General features: G+C 42.3%; 1 protein-coding gene across 1 annotated transcript in view; it reads left to right on the top strand.

Moving 5' to 3' along the window:
- The window catches only part of LOC100950881 (aromatase), a 103,255-nt gene extending 82,126 nt beyond the window's left edge, over positions 1-21,129 (top strand). Inside the window, exons 3-10 of the mRNA XM_003784355.3 lie at positions 645-795; positions 7,629-7,783; positions 8,683-8,859; positions 11,367-11,481; positions 15,087-15,201; positions 15,642-15,804; positions 18,103-18,344; positions 19,610-21,129. Of these exons, the coding sequence (XP_003784403.1) occupies positions 645-795; positions 7,629-7,783; positions 8,683-8,859; positions 11,367-11,481; positions 15,087-15,201; positions 15,642-15,804; positions 18,103-18,344; positions 19,610-19,858 (1,367 nt within the window). The 3' untranslated portion in view covers positions 19,859-21,129. The remainder of the gene's footprint in view (positions 1-644; positions 796-7,628; positions 7,784-8,682; positions 8,860-11,366; positions 11,482-15,086; positions 15,202-15,641; positions 15,805-18,102; positions 18,345-19,609) is intronic.
- The last annotated feature ends 70 nt before the right edge of the window (positions 21,130-21,199 follow it).

Genomic DNA, 21,199 nt, shown 5'->3' with positions numbered 1-21,199 from the left:
TGCCTAATTCCTCAATTCTTAGCTTTTTTTGCTTAATGAGATTTAACTTAAGAGCTTTTTCTTAAGCTGAGTCCCTTTTCAGGGAGAAAGAGAAATGGATGTTCTTAGACTGACCTGCTCTCTGCAGACCTTGTTTCTCTTAGTTAAAAGGATTTCTCTAAAACGACAGCCCTTTCCTTACTCACCCGTCCCATCACCTGGGGCATTCAAACCAAAACATTTTCAGCCAAAACCAGGTAGCCAAACAGATCATCAGCTAGCTTGTCACCAGATGGACCAATTGACTTGTATTTGAAACTCATTGACATAGACTAGAATGGGAAGAAATTAGCATGTACGCCCAGTTCCTTCAGACTGCAATGATTGAGATCAAACGGAACGCCTGTTACGTGGATACTGAACTACTTATCACCTGTGGAGGAGGGAAGAGCCTCATGTTCAGCATGGTTTATCTTGTTTTAAATCACTTTATTCGTGTTTCACGGATACACACCAGAAGATGTAAATATAAAGAACATTTAATTATAAAAGAACAGTAGCTCTTAAACTATATATATATATACAAAAAAAACCAGTAGTAACTCGAAGCAGTCGCCATTTTTGGTGTTGCTAAAATGCTGATTGCGATCTGATGACTTTCCTAGGTCCTGGCTACTGCTTGGGAATTGGGCCCCTCATCTCCCATGGCAGATTCCTGTGGATGGGGATAGGCAGTGCCTGCAACTACTACAACAAGATGTATGGAGAATTCATGAGAGTCTGGATAAGTGGAGAGGAAACGCTCATTATTAGCAAGTGAGTCTGTACATAATCGGAGAAACTTTTTGAGTTGAGGCTGGGGGTTTTTCTGTTTAAAACACTAAACTGATTTTGCTATCTTAACATCTTAGTTTCTAAGGCTGTATTTTTGCTGCAGAACTGAAGGTGAGCGTTCTCCAGTAAAAATATAACACTGCAGGCAGAATAATTAGGTCTGGCTTGAATTGAAGCCAGGGGTACGTGGATCGAGAACTCGGGAGATTTGGAAAATTATTCAGAATCTGAGAGCCGTGAATCTGGAAACTTAGACTCTAGATGATTTGAGTTTTGACAAAGCAGGTTAGGAAGAGGTGTTATCTTTTCTGCTTTCCTAAGATTTTGCTCTTGTCTACAAGTAAACATCAAAAAGAACCAAAGAAAGAACTTAAAGAGAAAAAGCAGCTTAATGTGATGCTTTGCAAGTAGCTATTTGTAGCAGCAATGTACATTGTGAAACTTTCTTTCAGGGGTGGGAGTTATGGGGAAGGGGGAGGGATGGGCACACCCCAACTTTTAGATCAGCATCTCTGGGGCTGGGACCCAGCATCAGTGGTGCTCAAAGCTGGCCAGGAGATGCCAGTGTGCTACAGAGCTTGAGGGATTCTCATGTAGAGGGAGGGGTGAAACAAGAAGCTTCTGGGGCAGGAGGGCCTCTCCCTGGGGTTAGAGGAAAGGCCAAGCAGGGTGGGAATTATCTAAGGTGCTGGTGGCATAAGATCAGAATTGCCGTGAGGAATGACAGGCTTGAGAAAGGGCCAGAACACCAGGACACAAGTCACGCTTGGATACTAGATACTTAAATACTAGATTCCGAGGTCACCAGGGATGCCCAAAGACAATTCCTGAAGTAAGAGTCTTGTTTCAGTCAGGGGCATCTGACCATTTTGCTTGTCTTAATTAGGTAAGTGATCCCAATGACCCTGGCGAGTCAGGTGCCAGTTCATGTTAAGATGTGGACACGACCCACCTGCCCTTCCCCCACCCCAGCTCTCCCAGTTCTTTCCCGCCCTGTCCTCTCAGGCTTTTCACTTGTTGGAGTCTTTGTGTTCTCCTTAATTGCCTCAGAGCAGCTCAATTTTGCTGTTAAAGGCTCCCTGCAGGAATAGGACATGTTTGTCCCCATCTCCTCTCCTTGCTGGCTCTTCAAGTCCCTTCCAGAACTACCCGTACCTCTTGAAAAGACCCCATCGGACCTCAGAAAAGCTTTTTATTTTTATTTGAATAGTTTGCCAGATTTCTTTTTCTTTTGAAAAGTTTGAGGGCTGTAGCCACTACAAGTCTGTAGAGATTATGGTCCAACTTTTCCAACCAGCTTCGTCCCAAAGTGGTGGGGGCTGCAGAACATCGGGGAGGAACCAGAAACCAGCGTCCCTGGGGCTTGGCCGTGAGGGCCATCTGGGCAGCTTATGCACATGTGTACATTCCCCAGCGGCTACACTCTGAATTAATGAGGTCTACAGATGCTGGGATGGCACTTTGTATCCCCTATATGTTTATATATTAGTTTTGTCATGAGAAAAAAAAGAAAAAGAATTTGAGTAACACCCATAAAGGGGAATTTGTGATTAACGTGCTAATGAGGGCTATATTTGCATATGTTAGCAATGAACATACTGATAGGGTTGTATTTGCACGTCTGACTTAATGTGTAAATTTACAGGGGACTCGTTCACTTATTCTCTCAACATAGGTTGAGAAGTCATTATATGCTAAGCATAGTCTGAGTTATAATAGTCATTATTGACTCTCCATTCATTCATTAAATATGGAGAGCTTGCTATGCGCATCAGGTATCATTCTAGGCTCTGGAATACAGCAATGAACAGTTCAGTGAGTAAGTCCCTACCTTCATGGAGCAATATATTGTCATTGTGGTAACAATGAACAAATAAAATACATTGTATATCAGGAGGGTGACCAACTGTCTCAGTTTGCCTGGGACCAGAGGGTTTCTCAGATGTGGGACTTTCTTTGCTAAAGTGATAGAGGCCTGCAAGGCCCATCTAAGTTTCCAGATTCAGTGCTCTCAGTTGGTCACTGCTATACAGAAAAACAGCAGGGAAGGAGGACGGGGAAGGACCAGTTGTAGGGATGGGGGTGCCATTGTGAACAGGTGGTGGGGCAGGCCACATTGAGAAGAGAGCATTTGAATGAAGGCCAAGGGGAAGTGAGGAAGGAAGCCATGCAGCCATGGGGAGGAAAAGCATTCTAGGCAGAAGGAACAGCAAGTGCACTGGTCCTGCGGTGGGAGCCTGTCTGCAATATTCAAAGATGGACAAGGTTACCAGAGAGGCTGAGTGGAAGAATAGTGGAGCTGAGGTTAGAGAGTAATAGGGCACCAAACCACGTCATGCCTTGGGGGCATGTAACAACTCTGGCTTTTCCCCTGCATGGAACGGAAAGCCCCTGCAGAGTCTGAGCAGGGCTCTGCTGAGAACAGGTGTAAGGGACAAGGGATGGGGGCAGGGAGACCAGTTAGGCAAGAGCAGTAGAGGTGGTAAGATGGTGAGGTGAAATTCTGGGCATATTTTGAACGTAAAGCCAGCAAGACTTACTGATAGATTGTACGTGGGGTGCGAGAGAATAAAAGAGTCAAGGTGCTGCTCAGTTTTTCCTTGAATACCCAGACGAATGAGGACGTTGTTTCCTGAAATGTGGTTTCTACTTCAGACATGTCCTTTGACATGGTTCGCACACCTCTGAGTACTCTCTGATGTTGAGTAGGGAAGACTGAGCCTTGAGACCTTCCAGTTAAGGCAGTCAGGAACTACCATAGGAGACGGAGAAGGAATAGCCAGGGAAAGGAGAACCGGGAGAAGAATGCTTGTCAGGGAGGAGGAAACTGTGGCCGATGGGCCAAGTGAATGCGTGGAGTCTTGAGCATTGCATTTAGCAACAGGGAGGTCAGGGGTGACTGTGACAAGAGCAGCTTCAATGGGGGCGAAAGTCTGACCAGAGAAAAGAAAAAGTGGGGAAGAATCAGAGGCAGCCAAGTAGAGATGACACTTCCAAGGAGTTTTCCAGAAAGGAAGCAGGAAATGAGCCAGTAGCTAGAGAGAGACGTGTGGAACTTTAAAAGTCAAAGAAGTTCTGATTTTTAAAACAGGAGGAATTCCAGCGTGCGAGTTGTGGTGGGGAATAGTCAATTACAGAGAAAACTGTTAATGGAGGAAAAAGAAGGGGTGAACCAAGTGAGCTGTGAGGAAGTCCCAGGGGACAAGTGGTGGAGGGGTTGGCCTTGAACAGGGACATGGAAGTTCATTCATAGTAACAGGAGGGAAGGTTGAATATATGAGCACAGACCCTGGTGGTTAGGGCTTGTGGAAGTTCTTTTGTAATTGTTTCTGTTTTCTCAAGAAAATAGGAAATCAAGTCTTCAGCTGGGCTTGAGTAGGAGGGATGTAAGAATCATCTAGAAAGTCTCCATGGACTATGGAGATGTAGTAGAATTGCCAGCTGCACTAAAGGCCCCCTTGAACTTAACTTAGACCCGTCAGCGTGTGTGCTCATACACGCACATGTATATGCGGGTGATTTTTCTTTTTCTTCTCGTCTCAATTCAGCTGCCAGGTACAAACACAGGGTAAGCTAAAAATTGGATTTAGTTAAAGCTGGGGTTTTACCAGGTAACCACGACAAAGTAAGGAGAGGGTCAAGGGAGTTGAGGATATAGAAAAGGGAATTTTGATTTTAATGATTGACAAAATTTCCCCCCCACCAACTTTCTATTAAGAAAATTTTCAAATGAACAGGCAGGTTGAAAGAACAGGGTCCCTCCTGCTCCTTCTCGCAGTGACACTGACCTTTTGAAGAGACCAGGTCAGTTATCTTACAGGAAATGCCACATTCTAAATTTCTGTCATTATTTCATGGTGGTGCCATTGAATATATTCCTCTAGTTCCTGTATTTTTTATAGACTGAAAATTCAGTCTAAGGGCTCCATTAGACCCAACAAATGCAAACATTGCAACCAAATTGTTTGTACCCTCACACTGATCTGAAATTTAAAGAAGGATACTCAAATTTTTCAAAAAGGCTCAATTAGATCCAAGTTATACATTTTTTTTTGTACTAATACGTTGTCCGTAGTCCTAGGCACCTCCTGTTATATCACATCACGAAATGAGTAATGAGCTGTCCCACTACTCAAGTGGCGATGGTAAATTTGATCAATGGGTTAGGGTGGTTATAGTCAGACCTTGCTGTTGTGAAGATTATTTTTCTGGCAGTTGCCCTAGAATTTTTAAGCTGGGCAAGTGAGAATATTTAAGGGGCAAAGTACAAGTAAAAAGGTAGGTGATAGAATTGTTGGGATGTAAGTCTTGGACACAGAAAAGATCTGTGCAAGGCGAGTATTTTTAAATGTATGGTCCCAGTTGTTTGAGTAATTGTCTCCTCCGTACTTCTAGCACTTGTCACTGTTGAACTTGGCCACAAGTGTGTATGTTGTTTAAACTCAGAATTTGGGTGGCTTCCTCCTTAGCACCTAAGAGCTTACTTTCTGTCTGCTTTTCATTTTGAATAGATAACAGGTTTGGTATCTTTGGAGATGTCTTTTTTTTTTGCAATTTTTGGCTGGGGCTGGGTTTGGACCCACCACCTCCGGCATATGGGGCCACCAGTGCCCTACTCCTGTGAGCCATAGGCACTGCCCCCTTTGGAGATGTCTTTTTACTTCAGTCATGTTTAGAAAAAATAATGACCCCAGTAACCAGATACCTTGCACTGCACACTGTCCCTTTTGAACGTGGGTACCAGTTGGTCTCTCCTCAGTGGTAAGAATTCCTCACTCTCCCAGATAGTCAGTGTAACATCTGCCTCAAGCAGTATTGCCAGCTGGCCCTGACAGTGGCAGAGGCTGGTCTGTCTTGACAGCCAGGAGGATCACCAGGTTGGAGTCCCTAGCTCTTTACCACGCCTTCCTTTTTCACTTTCCCAATTTACTCTGGTTACGGAAATCCAACCTAATTTGGGTAAATGACCTGGTTTGAAATTGCGCTTCTGTGGCCAGTCTCACTTTCACTTGCTATTAGGGCTTCGCCTGGCTGATTTTGTCCCTTGCCAAGTCTGAGCCTCAGACTCAAAAATAGCTGAGTTGTTGGCGCCCCCTAAAGGACACATGGATTTTAAAAGTTGGCTCATTATTCATTAGGAAACATTTAAGCTGGGATTTGTTTCATGTTTGGAGTTTCTTATTCTCTTGTTTTTATTGATTACTAGTTCCTTAAATGGATAGGCCATTTTGGTGAGTTCAAATCTGAAAAAATGGTATTATTCTTGTCCTCTGAGTACTTAAAAAATTTTAGATATGAGTTTTTGAGCAAAGAATGTGTAAATTACTTTCTGCTTTATTTATTGAATGAGATAAGGAAAAGCGAGAGTTTTCAAGTCTTTTAATTAGTAAGAATTTTGGTCCCTTCCTATAGCATGATTTTTCTGCATAGGACAAAATTTAAACTACTTGTTTGTCAGATTAATTCCCTGGAATACAAATCGAAGCACCTGGATTTTTACTTCTGTTTTTGTTGCTAGGAAAAAGAAAACTTGTCCAATACTCAGGATTATTTTCTAGAATCAGATGAAGAGAATATTTGAATTAACAGCGATTTAAAAAAAAATAGGGTGTTTTCCCTGTAAATAGGTTATTGACATGATAATAATTCTGTTCTCATTTCTTAGAACTACCAGTATTTCAGGGACTTGCTTTTGAAGTTCAAATGAGACTACAGGATACATCATAAATGTGAGAATCTGATTAATACTTGCCCATAACCTAACCCATTCAGCCAGAGCAGAGCCCTGTTGACTGAGTCATCTATGGGAATGTATTTTGATAGACATTAACCGAACGACCTCTCTAAGGCCAACTCATCCCAAGCATTAACTTGAGAGGGAGAAAAAAGAGCTAGGAAAGTTTCTCCAGCCCCGTTTGAGAAGCAGTTGCACATACTCTGGTAGCAATTTCCAAGCTTTGAGGGTTATATGTTCTGAAAACCCCCATAGTAGGAAAATTTGCTGTTGAGAAACAAAATTTCAGTGGAGAAGTGGAGAGGGAAGACCAAAGTGACAGTAAATATATGAAAAATGTGTGTATAAAGTTCATGAAAGAGAACAATATTTGAAATTAAGATAATTACCAATGCCATCTTATGCTCTTGAATTTGCACTATTGAGTACCATGCCCTTGTCCCATCCTATATCATGGGAGAACTCTGTGACCCTGGAGGACTTGATGAATCTCAGAGTTATACAGAGACCCCAAATAGCTTCTCGTACCACCACGTAAGCCTTCCAGACCAGCCCAGCCAGGCCCTGGTTGAGCCCAAGGCTGAAGAAGTACCCAAGGAGAGCTCCTTCAAGCCCAAAATGATATCCCACTGGAAGGTCCAGGCCTGATTCGAGACTCTAGGGGATAGGTGGTACTAGGCAGAATTACTGTGTGTTCCAAACTAACAAAGCAAGACTTCAGTACTTCCAGGAACTTTTAATTCTGTGGCTCACTCTGGATGGTTCCTGGGAGGCTGAAGGCCTTTGTGACTCTGATAGTGTGAAGGGTTCAGTTTCTTAACAGCCCTGTAGCTTGAGGTTAGATAAAAAAAGAGAAATAATGTGTGTGTGTTCTATATCTTTTCTGATGTTCAAACAGGGATTCCGTAGGTAGACATGATTCAGTAGGAAAAGAATGTTCTCATGCTAACAGTGCCTATTCAACACTAGAAATCGTGCATTGTGTTTGGAACAGCATGCATTTGCTCAGGGTCAAATGCATCACCATGAGTGAGTTCTCCTGACCCTTAAAAATTAACACCAAGGTTTTTTTTCTTTTCAGGTCCTCAAGCATGTTCCATGTAATGAAACACAGTCATTACATTTCTCGATTTGGCAGCAAACTTGGCTTGCAGTGCATTGGTATGCATGAGAACGGCATCATATTTAACAACAATCCAGACCTCTGGAAAGCAATTCGACCTTTCTTTATGAAAGGTAAGTGGGTATCTGGCTATGTTTTTTTTTTTTTTTTTACTATTATTGTGACTTTAAAAAAAATTATATTTCAAATTCTGCTATATCACAGTTTTGAAATAATAATAATAGGAGGAAGAGTTAACATTCATATATCTTTATTGCTTTTTTGTATAGTAGGCTGTGTTCCAAGCATTAGATTTTTTCTTTTCAAGCCAGTCTCACTCAGTCACCCTAGATAGAGTGTCATGGTGGCATACCTCACAGTAACTCCAACTCTTGGGCTCAAGCAATCCTCTTGCCTCAGCCTCACTAGTAGCAAGGACTATAGTCCCCCACCATGATGCCCAGTTCATTTTTCTATTTTTAGTAGAGATCGAGTCTTGCTCTTGCTCAGGCTGGTCTTAAACTCCTGAGCTCAGGCAATCCACCCACCTCAGCCTCTCAAAGCTTGTTAGTAGTAGAATCTGGGGCTAGAGGGATTTTGTGTCTGATCCTATCTGTGGATATTCTTCCCTCCAGCCAGCCTGTGCAGGGAGCCTGGCCATACCCTGTGGCTGCTAAGACAGGAAGAGCCACCAGTGCCTCTGCCCACTGGGTACTGATTGTGAGTTATGACCATGAGTGCTGTTTCATTGGCGGTCTCACAAATGACTTGCCAGAGCACGAAGAAAAGTGGAATTTTGAATAGTTTAAAAATATTTATTTATTCATTCATTCATTTTTAATCATAAGGTTAGTATACATGTGCAGGAAATTAGGAGAACACAGAAAAATATAAAAAATGAAAAATTTTTCCAAGTTATTAAATAAAAAATTGTGGACAATCAAGGTCCAAACACGAAAAGCAGAAATGTCCTGACTGTGTGCATTTACCCTGTAGTTCATGGTGGCTGATTTCTCCTCTGTGTACCCTGCAGCTTTGTCTGGTCCTGGCCTCGTTCGGATGGTGGCAATTTGTGCTGAGTCCCTCAAAACGCATCTGGACAGGTTGGAGGAGGTGACCAATAAGGCAGGCAATGTTGATGTGTTGACCCTCATGCGGCGCATCATGCTGGACACCTCTAATGCTCTCTTCCTGGGGGTCCCCTTGGACGGTACTGACATTTTCATTTCTGAGATTTGTCATGGTGCCCTTTCTTGAACAAGGGGATGAGAGGGGAGTAGACTAAAGTAGACACACAGCTGTTTTGTAGATTGCTCTTGTCCAAACGTTTCTATTATTCCTAAAGTTTTGTTTCCCCTAGTGTTTCTGCCTTGCTCACTTATAAAATATAAATTTCTAGAAAGTAGGATTCTAGTAGGGCTCCAGCTTCCATTTCTTTTGGGTCTCTCCTCATTGCTCTTGGAAGTAGAATTCTACTCACAGTAACTGAGCAAATGTGCTCCGTTCATTTGACCACTAACACACCTTACTCCCAATAAAACTACTTCCAACAGTCCTTTGGGGCATGAAATATAAATACATACTCATATATACATATACACACAGCCCTCTCTCAAAGCTACCAAACTTGAAATCATTGACTCTATATGGTAAAAATGCTGAGGCTGCTGCAGCTGCTGGTAGTGCCATGTATCTACTATCTGCCAAACAGTGTAAAAAGTTGCCTTTATGTACACCTTGCCATTTAATCCTTAAGACAACCTTGACATGATGCCCCACTCAAAATGCTACTTTCCTCTCCAAAATACAAGAACAAACATTAAAACATGTGCATACAACTCTACCACCACCGAAAAACAAACATCAATCATTTGGTTTAGTTCCATTCTGCTGTTGACATTGGATATGTCCGGCCTTAATGTGACTTTCCTGAGTTAATTTACAACAGTGTTTACTGGTTCATACACTCATTCAGCAGACATTTGTTGGTTGCCTATTTTATGCCAGGCACGATTCTAGGTTCTGGGGACAGAGTAGGGATCAAGACAGGTCAAAATCTTGCCTTCAAAGTGCTTACATTCTGGCAGGGAGGAGGACAGTAATACCAATAAACATCTAGTAAGATATTAGGCAATAATGAGTGTCTTGAAGAAAAAAATCAAAGCAGGGAAAGAGGACAGATACTGAAGGAAAGGGTTGGTGGGATTAGGCATGACTGGCTTGCAGAGAGTGATCAGAAAAGGGCCCTGCAGAGAGGACATATGAACACACCTCAAATGTAGAGAACCCACAAGCCAGGCACAGTCCTGAGGAAGGGCACAGTCCCACAGGGAGAGGAACAATGCATACGTTCAACACTTGCCCCAACCACCTGAGCCATAACACATGCCGCCTGATCTACCACATTTGGACAGTCAAGCTCTCTTTGCCTCTCCAGCTCTCATCACCTCATCCTCCTTACAAGAGCTGTAGGAACTTCATCTGATTGCCATTTGAGTGGGAGCCCCCACTCATTTAGAGAATTTCTGATCACAGTCCCTTGCCTGATCCCCTTCCAGACAGGAACACCACTACCAGGAGGCTTGTTCCACAGACGTTGCTTCTAAAGTTAGGTGGGTGCACTTTAGAAGCCCAGGCTCCTGGATTCACCCTCTGCCCAGATGCTTAAGTAGGATCATGTAAAGGGAGTGGTGACTCTCTCAGTGATGCTGGAGACTCTGTGTCACCCAAACAGAGTTATGCTGATTTCCCTTCTCACTGGGTCCTTGTTAAACTCTGTTTGCCTCAAGGACCCAAAGATGAAATGACATCCCCTTTATCACATGGAGATGAGACAGACCAAGCTCCAGCCTAGTGGTCTGCCCACCACACTGGCTGCATGTCACTGGGCAAGCTGCTTAATTTCTATGAGTTGTAGTTTCTTCAGCTGTAAAACAATGACACTACTACTCCCCTGGCAAGATTGTAAGGATTTAATTAAAAATTTCTTTCACTTGGCATGGTGACTACTATTTAGCAGTTGAAAATAATTGTCTGTTCCCTTTCCTTTTGTGTACTGATATGGTATAATTTGAAAAAGCAGGTGTTTTCTTTCCTCTAATATTCAATTTAATTACAAAATATTCATTGAGCTGACTATGCATGGACAAGGCATTGAAGAAACTAAAATGGAGTCTATACCTTGGACTGATTATAATAAATATGAAACCATGTGATGAGGGCTATGAAAGAAATGAATAAAGCCCTATGAGGAGAGAATACAATTTAGGAGCTAGTAATTAGGTGTCTAATCCAAGTAGGTTGCCAGTTTCATGGCTTTGCTCACCTAACACCAAATGATCCCCACCCCCAGGTGCCAGAGTCAAGACCACAAGTGCCATAATTACCAGTCCCCTTTGTCCAGAAAAAAATGGAAGAGAATTGAATTCTTGGCCAAAGGGAGGATATGTGAGATCCTGACTATGTCCCAAACACAATCTTGGAAACTGACGACTCCTGGGTTAACTGAATCAATTTAGGTCCAAACAGAATAAATTGGCGTTCAGGTTGTCTAATGGCATGCACATGGTTTAAAAGCCCAGCGAAGGTGGGATTTTGCTCAGCTTTCTTCCCGGACTGGCAGGAGAATCTATGGGGAATGTTCCCTGCTCAGAGCACCCTTCTTAGGCTCATATTTTGCTCAACTGCTCTGTTTTTTTTTTTTTTCTCTCCCCCCAGAAACTGCCATTGTGGTTAAAATCCAGCGTTATTTTGATGCATGGCAAGCTCTTCTAATCAAACCAGACATCTTCTTTAAGATTTCTTGGCTATACAAAAAATATACAAAGTCCATGTAAGTAAGACCAGTTTGAAAGATGTACGAGTACAATTAGCTTGTGGTTTTTACCCCTGTGTCGTTGCTGTTGTTATTGGCCTCTTCGGTAAGTTTTCTGCTCTCCAGAATCCACAAGGGGCTGTTGATGAAATTTCTCATGCATTTGGCCAAATAGTGAAAGCAGCTTTTGGCTCTGCAGCTTCTTAGGAATGGGGGGTGGGGGGCTTAGTGTGTGGTCTGAGAATTTGATCCCTGGAACTAGGATGCTGCAGTGTATTTTTGAGTTGAAGAAAAGGGTTCACTGATCCTCTCATTATATCAAAACTCTCCTTGCATAACTAGAAAAATGGACACAGAATCAATTTATAGTTGTGGTGTTTCTGAATGAATTTAACATAATTCAACTTGTAATAATTGACAGCAATCTCAGAAGAATTTTTTTTCTTAGTAAATAAAAAACCTGATTAAATGTATAATTATTTTTAGTTGTTTATCTTGTGGTTTGGAGGCCCTGAAGCTGTCATTGTGTGGCTTTGTTTTGGTTTTAGACTAGTCCAGCAGAAGACCAGACAGAGCCCGGTTTTTAGTTTGTACCAGTAGCCAGCTAACCGCCAGTCGGAAGCCCATGGGTCCTAAAGGCAGGCGGTCCTAGTTTGTATCCTGTCTCTACTACTAAGTGGCCTTTGGAAGTTAATTAAAATAAAATACAGTCTCAGCACCCATTGCTCAGTGGTTAGGGCACCAGCCACGTACATCAAGGCTGGCGGGTTCAAACCCGGCCAGGGCCTGCTAAACAACAATGACAACTACAACAACAACAACAACAACAACAACAAAAAATAGCCAGGCATTGTGGCAGGCGCCTATAGTCCCAGTTACTTGGATACTGAGGTAAGAGAATGACTTAAGCCCAAGAGTTTGAGGTTGCTGTGAGCTGTGATGCCATAGCACTCAACCGAGGGTGACACAGTAAGGCTCTGTCTCAAAAAAAATAATAAATTTTGTGGGGCTGTATCTCATCTGAGTCTTATCTGCCTTACTTGTAGAATAAATTAGATGGTCAGATGTTCCCTGGGTTTTCTTGTTTGTTGATTATACAGTGAATCTATGCCTTAATTATATCTCATTCACTGTCACACTATTCATAGCTTAACATGTAATAAACATTTATCCCTTCAAAAAATAATAATAAAATAAAATAAAACCTACCTTCTAGAATGCAGTATACATCAATGAGATATGTGTAGAGGAATTAGTATAGAGCCTAGAACATAGTGGACACTAAATATGTTAGTTTCCTCCTTCCCTCTGCTCACATCCTCCTCAGAAGTCCCTTTGTCTTAAGTTCTCATCTCTAAAAAGTTCCCAATGTTGTTCTAAGACCCAACTTTATTCTATTTGTGGATCTCGAAATTCAGTAGTTTTAGTTTCTAGGGAGGAAGCCAACTTGATGTTGCTTTATATATTTTCAAGTGGTCAATGAGTATTAGGTGAATGTTTTAGACACAATACATTTCATTTAATTTCCAACAGGGCTTACTATGACTTGAATCAATTAGATAAAGGGGTCATATCTTCACTGAGATCAGATTTGGTGGCAGTGATAGTGATGTGAAGAGTCTCATTATATAGTTCTTGGTCATTAGTTTAGCCGTCTTCTTGGCCATTTGGCCTATGGAAATTTATTGCATTAGACGATAATGATTTCTCTCAGGTTTCTATAGAAACTAGCTCAGCCACATTCCCTCTATGTGCCCCATTGACAGTGGTTAGTGTTCTAGTTTGTATCTCCTGTGTCCTAGAGCAGTGTTTTTCAACCTTTTTTACCTCATGGAACACTTGAACCTATAGTTAAACTTCCATGGCACATTTAAATTATGTTGATCAAAATAAAAAAGAGTGAAAGAAGAAAAAGAATATACTTACTGTGGGTTGAACTTCTTTTGAAAATAATTTAATTAATGATCTTTAAAAATTTCTCAGTACGCCAGTGTGCTGCTATACACCAGTTGAAAATCACTGTCCCGGAGTGATGAAAACCTGGAGAAATCTGTTAATCTCTTCTGTGCCCTTAGAATAATGATATCATAAAAATATATCTCTGGGAAGGATACTGAGACATATATCTCTACCTCTATTCAATTTTATATAGAATTGCCTCTTTTGATTTTCAAATTTTATAGCATTATTGTTACCTAATTTTTATTGTGGCAAAGTTAAGGCTTTTCAGCCACATAATACGCTTTAAATAGGGGTTTGTATGCTGCGCTGGTAACCTCGCCACCATTGTTTTGGTGCAAAATGCATTCAGAATTCCAAACACCAGGCTTACAGATGCATCCCCTGTGACACCTATTTGTAAGTCAGAGATTTCCTATTCCTTCAAAACTCTCATTGAAATCAATTCTCCCAGGTTTGAAAGGCATATTAGTTCAGATGCTTACATCTACGTAGGGCCAACTTCTAACTTGAAAAGGAGGGATCCCAGTGGGCATTCCAATATACTGATGCAAAAACTTGTATTCTGGCCCAGGGAGGAAATAAATGCTCAGAAGTGGCTATAGTTCCTTCAAGGAACTCTCTATGAACTTGGAGTCTGGGGCCATTCCAACACGTCTCAGACCATTTGGGGGCTATTGCTCAGATAGCAACACTATGAGCATTCTCCACTAGTAGGAAGGGGACTCGATAGTCCAGCAATGGAGTGAATATCTGTTCTTTGTGTGTTGGGGATGTTCAGTAAATATTCAGGGGAGCAACGGATCAGTGAGGTATTTGAGTGGCCCTGTCAATAAGAATTTGACAAAAACCTGACACATTTAATGTAATACAGAAAATATTATTCCCTGGAATCAGGAAACAATACATTTACAATGAATGCATACACTTAAGGATAGAGGCAGGACTAACAGAATTTAGATGCAATGTGATTTATTACTGGTCTAGGCTGGTCCCTTCATTTTAAAAGAGATGTAGGGCTCAGAGACATAGGGAATATGGAAGGGGAACAACCTGACCCCTCTAAGATGCTTTTTCCTTAACCATGCTGCCAAATACATATACATGTTTAGGCAGCTAGTCGTTCATTCAGCAGACGTTTCCTTAGTGCTTACTGTGTGGCAGAAACTACAAGGTATGAGAATAAGTATTAAGAATAATACTCGGTCACCTACATTTACTGTCTAGAACAGGAATCTCCAACTCAGAAGTCTTCAGAGGCAGGAAATACAAGTGGGCTGTGAGGATATAAGACCACAGGAGATGGGGGACCCTGTGGCAAATCGAAGAATGTGTGCCCCCCACTGAAGACATTCATGGGTTTGGGGGTCTTGTTTTTTAATTTAAATACTGTGCCTGCCAAATAAGAAACTGAAAAATATGGTTAGACTCAGCCTTTGAGTATCAGTTTTTAACCCTTACCTAGAAGTCACAGCTTTGGTTTGCCACCAACATCTAAAACTCAATATGTATAAAACGTGTATGATATTTGTGAAGAAAAAGAAACTCACTTGTTTGTGAGCACCAATGGCTTCATTTACAGTAGACTGTTTTATTTAAATGAATCTATTTTGCTCCATGTCTAAACTGAGTGCAAATCGACTCTATTTGACCTTTTATTTCAGCAAGGAAATGAAAGATGCCATAGAAGTCCTGATAGACGAGAAAAGACACAGGATTTCTACAGCAGAGAAACTGGAAGAATCCATGGACTTTGCCACTGAGTTGATTCTTGCCGAGGTACTGACCCCGACCAACTGGAATTCCCATACAACATGTGTCGTGACCGGTATTGTGTGGTGTATAAAGATCCACTTTGGTCTTTGTTGCATATTTCTGCTTTTTAAGTATTTTCTCTATACGGTTCTATCATACCCCACCCAAATAGTGCATACATTAGACAATTCAGTAAGGTGGACCTTTGAGGTTGAAACTACTCTGTGTCCCAATACAAAATACGAAAACAGGAGGGGAGGACCAAAGACACAGACACATAGATGATTGGCTTAACTGTTTATCTCTCGGCTGAGAGTTGTCATGTAAGATGCTCAGTCAATTACGAGCAACACGTAATGTTTATGCTTTCCTTTTGTTGGGGTCGTTGCTACTCGAGGACCCCTTCCCCTTACTTTTGGAAGTGATTCACTTTTCCAGTTCTTCCCCCTCTTTCCATTGTTCAGAAACGTGGCGACCTGACGAGAGAGAACGTGAACCAGTGCATCCTGGAAATGCTGATCGCGGCCCCCGACACCATGTCTGTCTCCGTGTTCTTCATGCTGTTTCTCATCGCGAAGCACCCAAAGGTTGAAGAGGCGCTGATGGAGGAAATCCAGACTGTTCTTGGTAAGAATTTGTCAGATTAAAAGAGAAGAGCTTAAAAAGCAATTCCTTCTGAATGTCAGCTGCTTAAGTCAAAGACAAATTCTAGTCCACTCAGAACAATAAAGCAAGCCATTCTGTCATGCTTTGATTATGTCAGACAGGTTGAGAAGGCAGTCCTGTGTGTTTTTGAAAAAATTATAAACACAATACCTGCTCATTGACAAAATGCAAATAACAGAGAGATGTATAAAGCAGCAAGTGACAGTCCCTTCCACTGTCCTCCCTGCTCATCCCCACTCCCTGGCAGTAACTAATGCTTTGCGGTGGATTCGTCAAGATCTTTGTCTGGGTGCGTGCACACACGCATATCCGTGGTTGGATTTGTTTGTTCCATAAAAACACAGGACCAGGCACAGCATCCTGCCTGCCTATCAGCTGCTAAGGCTTTTGTGGGTCCACCCAGGGACCTGGCTATCTGGCATTTACAGCAGCATTTCAGATCCCAGCAGCTCTTTCCCAACAAACTTCTAGTTGGTGGCAGAATGGGAAAGAGAGGGGGACACCCAAGGCAGGGGGGTAGTGTATTTCTCTCAGTCCAGGGATGCTGGTCCCTCTTCACCTCCTCTCCTCCTCTGCAGGGAGCCCCCGCCCCCACTCAGCCCTTCTCCAAATCAGAATCGCTTTCTGGTAGAAAACAGAATTTCTTACGTGAAACTTTCTTTACCTGAGTCATCTTTTTAGGAACACACTTCTTAAAGATATGAAGAGGTAGCACTTGGTGTAGACCGCCCTCCCTTGACTTTCTGCAGTCCCTGTGAAGCAAGTTATTTGGCTGCGGGAGGGCGCCATCTTTTGAGAACCATGTGACTGCTGCTTGAAATTGATAAAAATAAGAGGAAATTTCATATATGAGAGAAGGGATCTGCAGATGCCTCACATAGGTGGGGAATTGCAAGGTGCAGAGCACCAGTGGGGCCCCAAACTCTGGAATGTTGTCTCGAGGCCTCCTGTCAGGTTATCAGGTTCTGTGCCAGGTACAGGGGGACAGGGGTGAACAAGCCAGTGCCATCCCTGCACTTGTGGGCCTCATGAGCTGGTGGGAGAAGAGAACTCAATGAGCTCAAGGGAGTGAAGAAAGAGGCCACCACAGAAGGAGGGTGTTCAAGGGACAATGAGAAAGTGGCTTTTGAGACCACATGCTGGTAATACATGCAGTACAATTTGCTTGAGAGGTAAAAAGCATTTGTGCCCTTGCTATTCCCTGACACTTCAGCAGACCTCTGCAATGACAGAAAAGCCACTGAGCCTTCTGCATGTGTGTCTGTGCACCCCCACCCCCATGTGCCATACACAGACATGGCACTTACTTCCTAGTCAATGCCTTTGGTCACCTGCTCCATCATCTTGCTTTCCAGGGCAGCCTCAGGAGCCTGGGCTATTTTTGATTCTGAAAAAGTAGCAGCCCATTTGTGGATGCTCTGAAGCTTTGCCACGTCCAGTAGTAATCTGAGTCTCTTTGACCACTGTCAGGCTAATCTGAGATGGTGCTAGTTTGCCCACAAATCAAGAATGGGAACAGATGTCCCCTACAATTTAAAGTAGGGAACAACTTCAGGGGCCACCCTGAGAAGACTAATGTTTGAAGCTAACTAGGTGTGGTCTATGTGGAAATGCAGATCGTATGCCCCCTCTAAAGGAAATCAGCCACTCAACTTCAGCCCACTGTTGCCATGTGGAAATGTGGGTCCAGCGCCACGAAGTTTTCTGGAAATCCAGGCTTTTCTCTAAAATCCCTCAGGTTTTAAGATAATTGACTTCAAGCTAGGCACAATGACTCATGCCTGTTATCCTAGCACTCTGGGAGGCCCAAGGCAGGTGGATTCCTTCAAAGACTTCAGGGGCTACCTTGGTAAGACTAATGTTTAAAGCAAACTAGGTATGAGACCAGCCATCTCCACTAATAATAGAAAAAACTAGCCAGGTGTTGTGGTGGGCACTTCCCAGCTAATTGGGAAGCTGAGGCAAGAGGATCATGTGAACCCAAGAGTTTGAGGTTACTGTGAGCTATGATGCCATAGCAATCTAGCCTAGGACAACAGAGTGAGAGTTTGTTTAAAAAAAAAAAAAGAAAATTAGCCTTACACCTGATTCTCTATAAAACACTCTGTGGACCAAACATAACATATTTGGCCCTGGTTGCTGGCGTGTGTTAGAACTATAGATACTTTTTTCACCCAAGAGCAAACTATTCTTTAAGAGCTTTAATGCTTATCACATATTAAAACTTACCTTCTTTGTTGTTTTTATCTGATCCCACAGGTGAAAGAGACATAAGAATCGATGATATGCAAAAATTAAAAGTGGTGGAGAACTTCATTTATGAGAGCATGCGGTACCAGCCTGTCGTGGACTTGGTCATGCGCAGAGCCTTAGAAGATGACGTAATTGATGGCTACCCAGTGAAGAAAGGGACTAACATTATCCTGAATATAGGAAGAATGCACAGACTCGAGTTTTTCCCCAAGCCCAATGAATTTACTCTTGAAAACTTTGCCAAGAATGTAAGAGCCCTTCCTTAAAACCACTCTTGAAAATGTCCATTGTTGAATCCACTCAGGTTCTGTCTGCACCACGCACATTGTATTCTTTCACTCATCCCCCTCTGCTTCCCCGCCAAGGGCACAGGTGTCCCCCGACTTGGAGCAGGGCTACCATATTCATCCTCAAGCCAAGGATACTGGGTCTCCAGCTCTGAGAAGTATCTATATGGGGGCCACACAACAGGTCAAAACCTGAAAAAGCAAGGCCTTTAATTTCGCTACAATGAGGCAGATTTTGTTTAACCCAGCCAACCTACTTTTCCATTTAAACTTCTCACATGTCATCAGGTTAAACTATAGCACCACCTGAACAAAGTCCACTTCCGCCTCAGATGGAAATCCAATGAGACCTAAAGAGTTGGTTTTTGCACAATGTGCCTTTGGTTCATCAAATGGTCCCATGAGCAGCAGGCCCAATTCTGAATAGGAATCAACAATTACAAGAGACTCAGCTGCTGCTTTTTCTATCATTGATATTTACTGGGTATTCTGCCTCCATTATGTCGAATTTTAGGCAACAGTGTTTTTAAACCTTAATTATCTGGATAGTTCCCTTGGTGCCCTCTTTTCCATTTTAATATGCTATAGAAACATGATGTTAATTCATTAAGTACTCTAATTCATTTTTTCTACACAGCAGTCCAGTTAACGCTAGGTAAATCAGCGAACTGGTCAACAAAATCTATTGACCATCCACTATGTGCCAAGCACAATGTAAGTCTAGATATGGAAAAACCAGATATGGTTTTGTTATTTTCTGCATAGCTAAAAATAGATCATTGGCCTTGATAGGCCAGGAATCTGCATTTTTTGCTTCCATTTGTCCCTCTTCATCTGGTTATATGGCATCACACACCAGCCATCTTTGCCTTAGTGACTTGCAAAAATTGTAGTAAAGCTGTGGCTATGTTACAGAGCTAGTTGGATATGCTAAGGCTATAATAAAGTGGTCTGCATTGCGTTACCCCAGCACACTTAGCAAAATTGGAGGCTCTGTGAGGTTGAGTCTGTGTTACAAGGGGTGAATCAAACCCCTTGTAAGTAGAGGGATGGAGACAGGGCAACAGGGGTTATTCGAGTTGCAATTGTTCATCTCAGTGAAGGGGTAGGGTGGCTGAGACCCCAGAATGGTGTTCTGACTGCCCAGTGTTTTCAGAATGAATTAAACAGAGACTGCAAGACTCTAGCCTTTAACAGTCTGGCTAACTGTCTGATCATTTCCACAGGTTCCTTATAGGTATTTTCAGCCATTTGGATTTGGGCCTCGTGCCTGTGCTGGAAAGTATATCGCCATGGTGATGATGAAAACCATGCTGACCACACTTCTGAAACGATTCCACGTGGACACACAGAAAGGAGGGTGTGTTGAGAACATGCAGAAAAAAAATGACCTGTCCTTACACCCAGATGAGACAGACAACATGCTGGAAATGATCTTTGTCCCAAGAAACGCAGAAAAATGCCTCGAACCCTAAAGAGGCTGCTCCCCCCCCCCCCGAAACATTTTCCATCAGTAGTTCATGTGCAAAATCATCCATCCTTGCCAATAGTGTCATTCTCAGAGTGAACATTCTGTGCTGCGTGGTGTTTTATAGGGAGGCCTCCTATAGGCTGGTAGCAAGATGGGAGCTATCAGTCATCTGCTCTTGTTCAAACCAGAGCTAGGTTGCAAGAGAAAAGACAGGGGCCAGGACTTTGCAGGGGAAATGGTCAGTGAAGAAACCACAGCTATAAGGCCAAATTCCACACAATGTGCTTCGGAAAGCATAGGCCGTCAGAAAAAGAATACATCTCATTTCCCACTGGATTTCCAAAGGCATTTTAATGATGTCCCAGACAGAAGTACTGAAGTTTATTAGAAAAGCCAAGCTAATGTCTGGGGACTGGGGCCAAACACACCTGCTAGTGTGAATAAAAGTACTTTAATGTGATTTCACTGGGTGGGACAGCACATTTCACAGTCTTTGGAGAAATGCTCATAAATTCCACACGTGAAATTCCCATGAATTATGCCCAGTTAACACCTGTTTATCCACACGTGCTCCTTCTGGGACAAAAGTTAAATTGGAGGATATCTTTTCCCTGTCTCAAATCCAGGCCTCATTCACTTACTCTGCTATGATGGGTATAGATTCAGACAATGCAAACTACCTTAGTAATAGCCGGAGTAAAATACAATGAAAACCTTACATCTGCTGTAGGGGGGGGAGCCACATGATGCATTTCAAATTCAAGTACAAATCCTTTTTTGCATATTTGCATGTTGCTTAGCTTAATTAGGGTGGCTATTGAGGGATAACTTTAGATATGGCTTCTATGGCTTCTATTAGCTCTTACATCAGCCTCAGTGATAGGGGGAGGAACATTTCTCTACATCTGCATCTAATTCTACAACCCAGTGGGTTCAAACTTTAAGGACTGTTCATCTCATTATCTTCCTCCCTTGACATTTTCTCCCTCACTTCTGTTCCATGGCCCCAAAAGCCAAGAGAAACAGATCAGTAAAGAAAGTCATCAGAGGGGAACCCCTCAATTATTTTTTTTATCCTACCTCAGATTTCAGTTACCTGAGAGACTTAGCAGTTAGTTTATTGAATCATTGCATGCATACTTTGAAATTAGCTCTCTAGAGGGAATGAAATAAGTGGATTAATTTTCTAAACACCAATTTACTTGTGTTATATAGCCAATCTGATTGTATCTATTGACTGTCATTGAAAATCTAAAAAATTAAACTTATTTGCAAATACGTAAATGTTTGCCATTGAGTCAATTTAAATCTTGTCCCATTTGACTATTCTTTTTTTTTTTTTTTT

The sequence above is a fragment of the Otolemur garnettii genome, unplaced genomic scaffold, assembly GCF_000181295.1.
Source record: "Otolemur garnettii isolate 467f Iridium unplaced genomic scaffold, OtoGar3 scaffold00011, whole genome shotgun sequence".
In the NCBI taxonomy this organism is placed as follows: domain Eukaryota; kingdom Metazoa; phylum Chordata; class Mammalia; order Primates; family Galagidae; genus Otolemur; species Otolemur garnettii.
The sequence above is the reverse complement of the archived record's forward strand: the minus strand, read 5'-3'. Positions and strand labels throughout refer to the sequence as shown.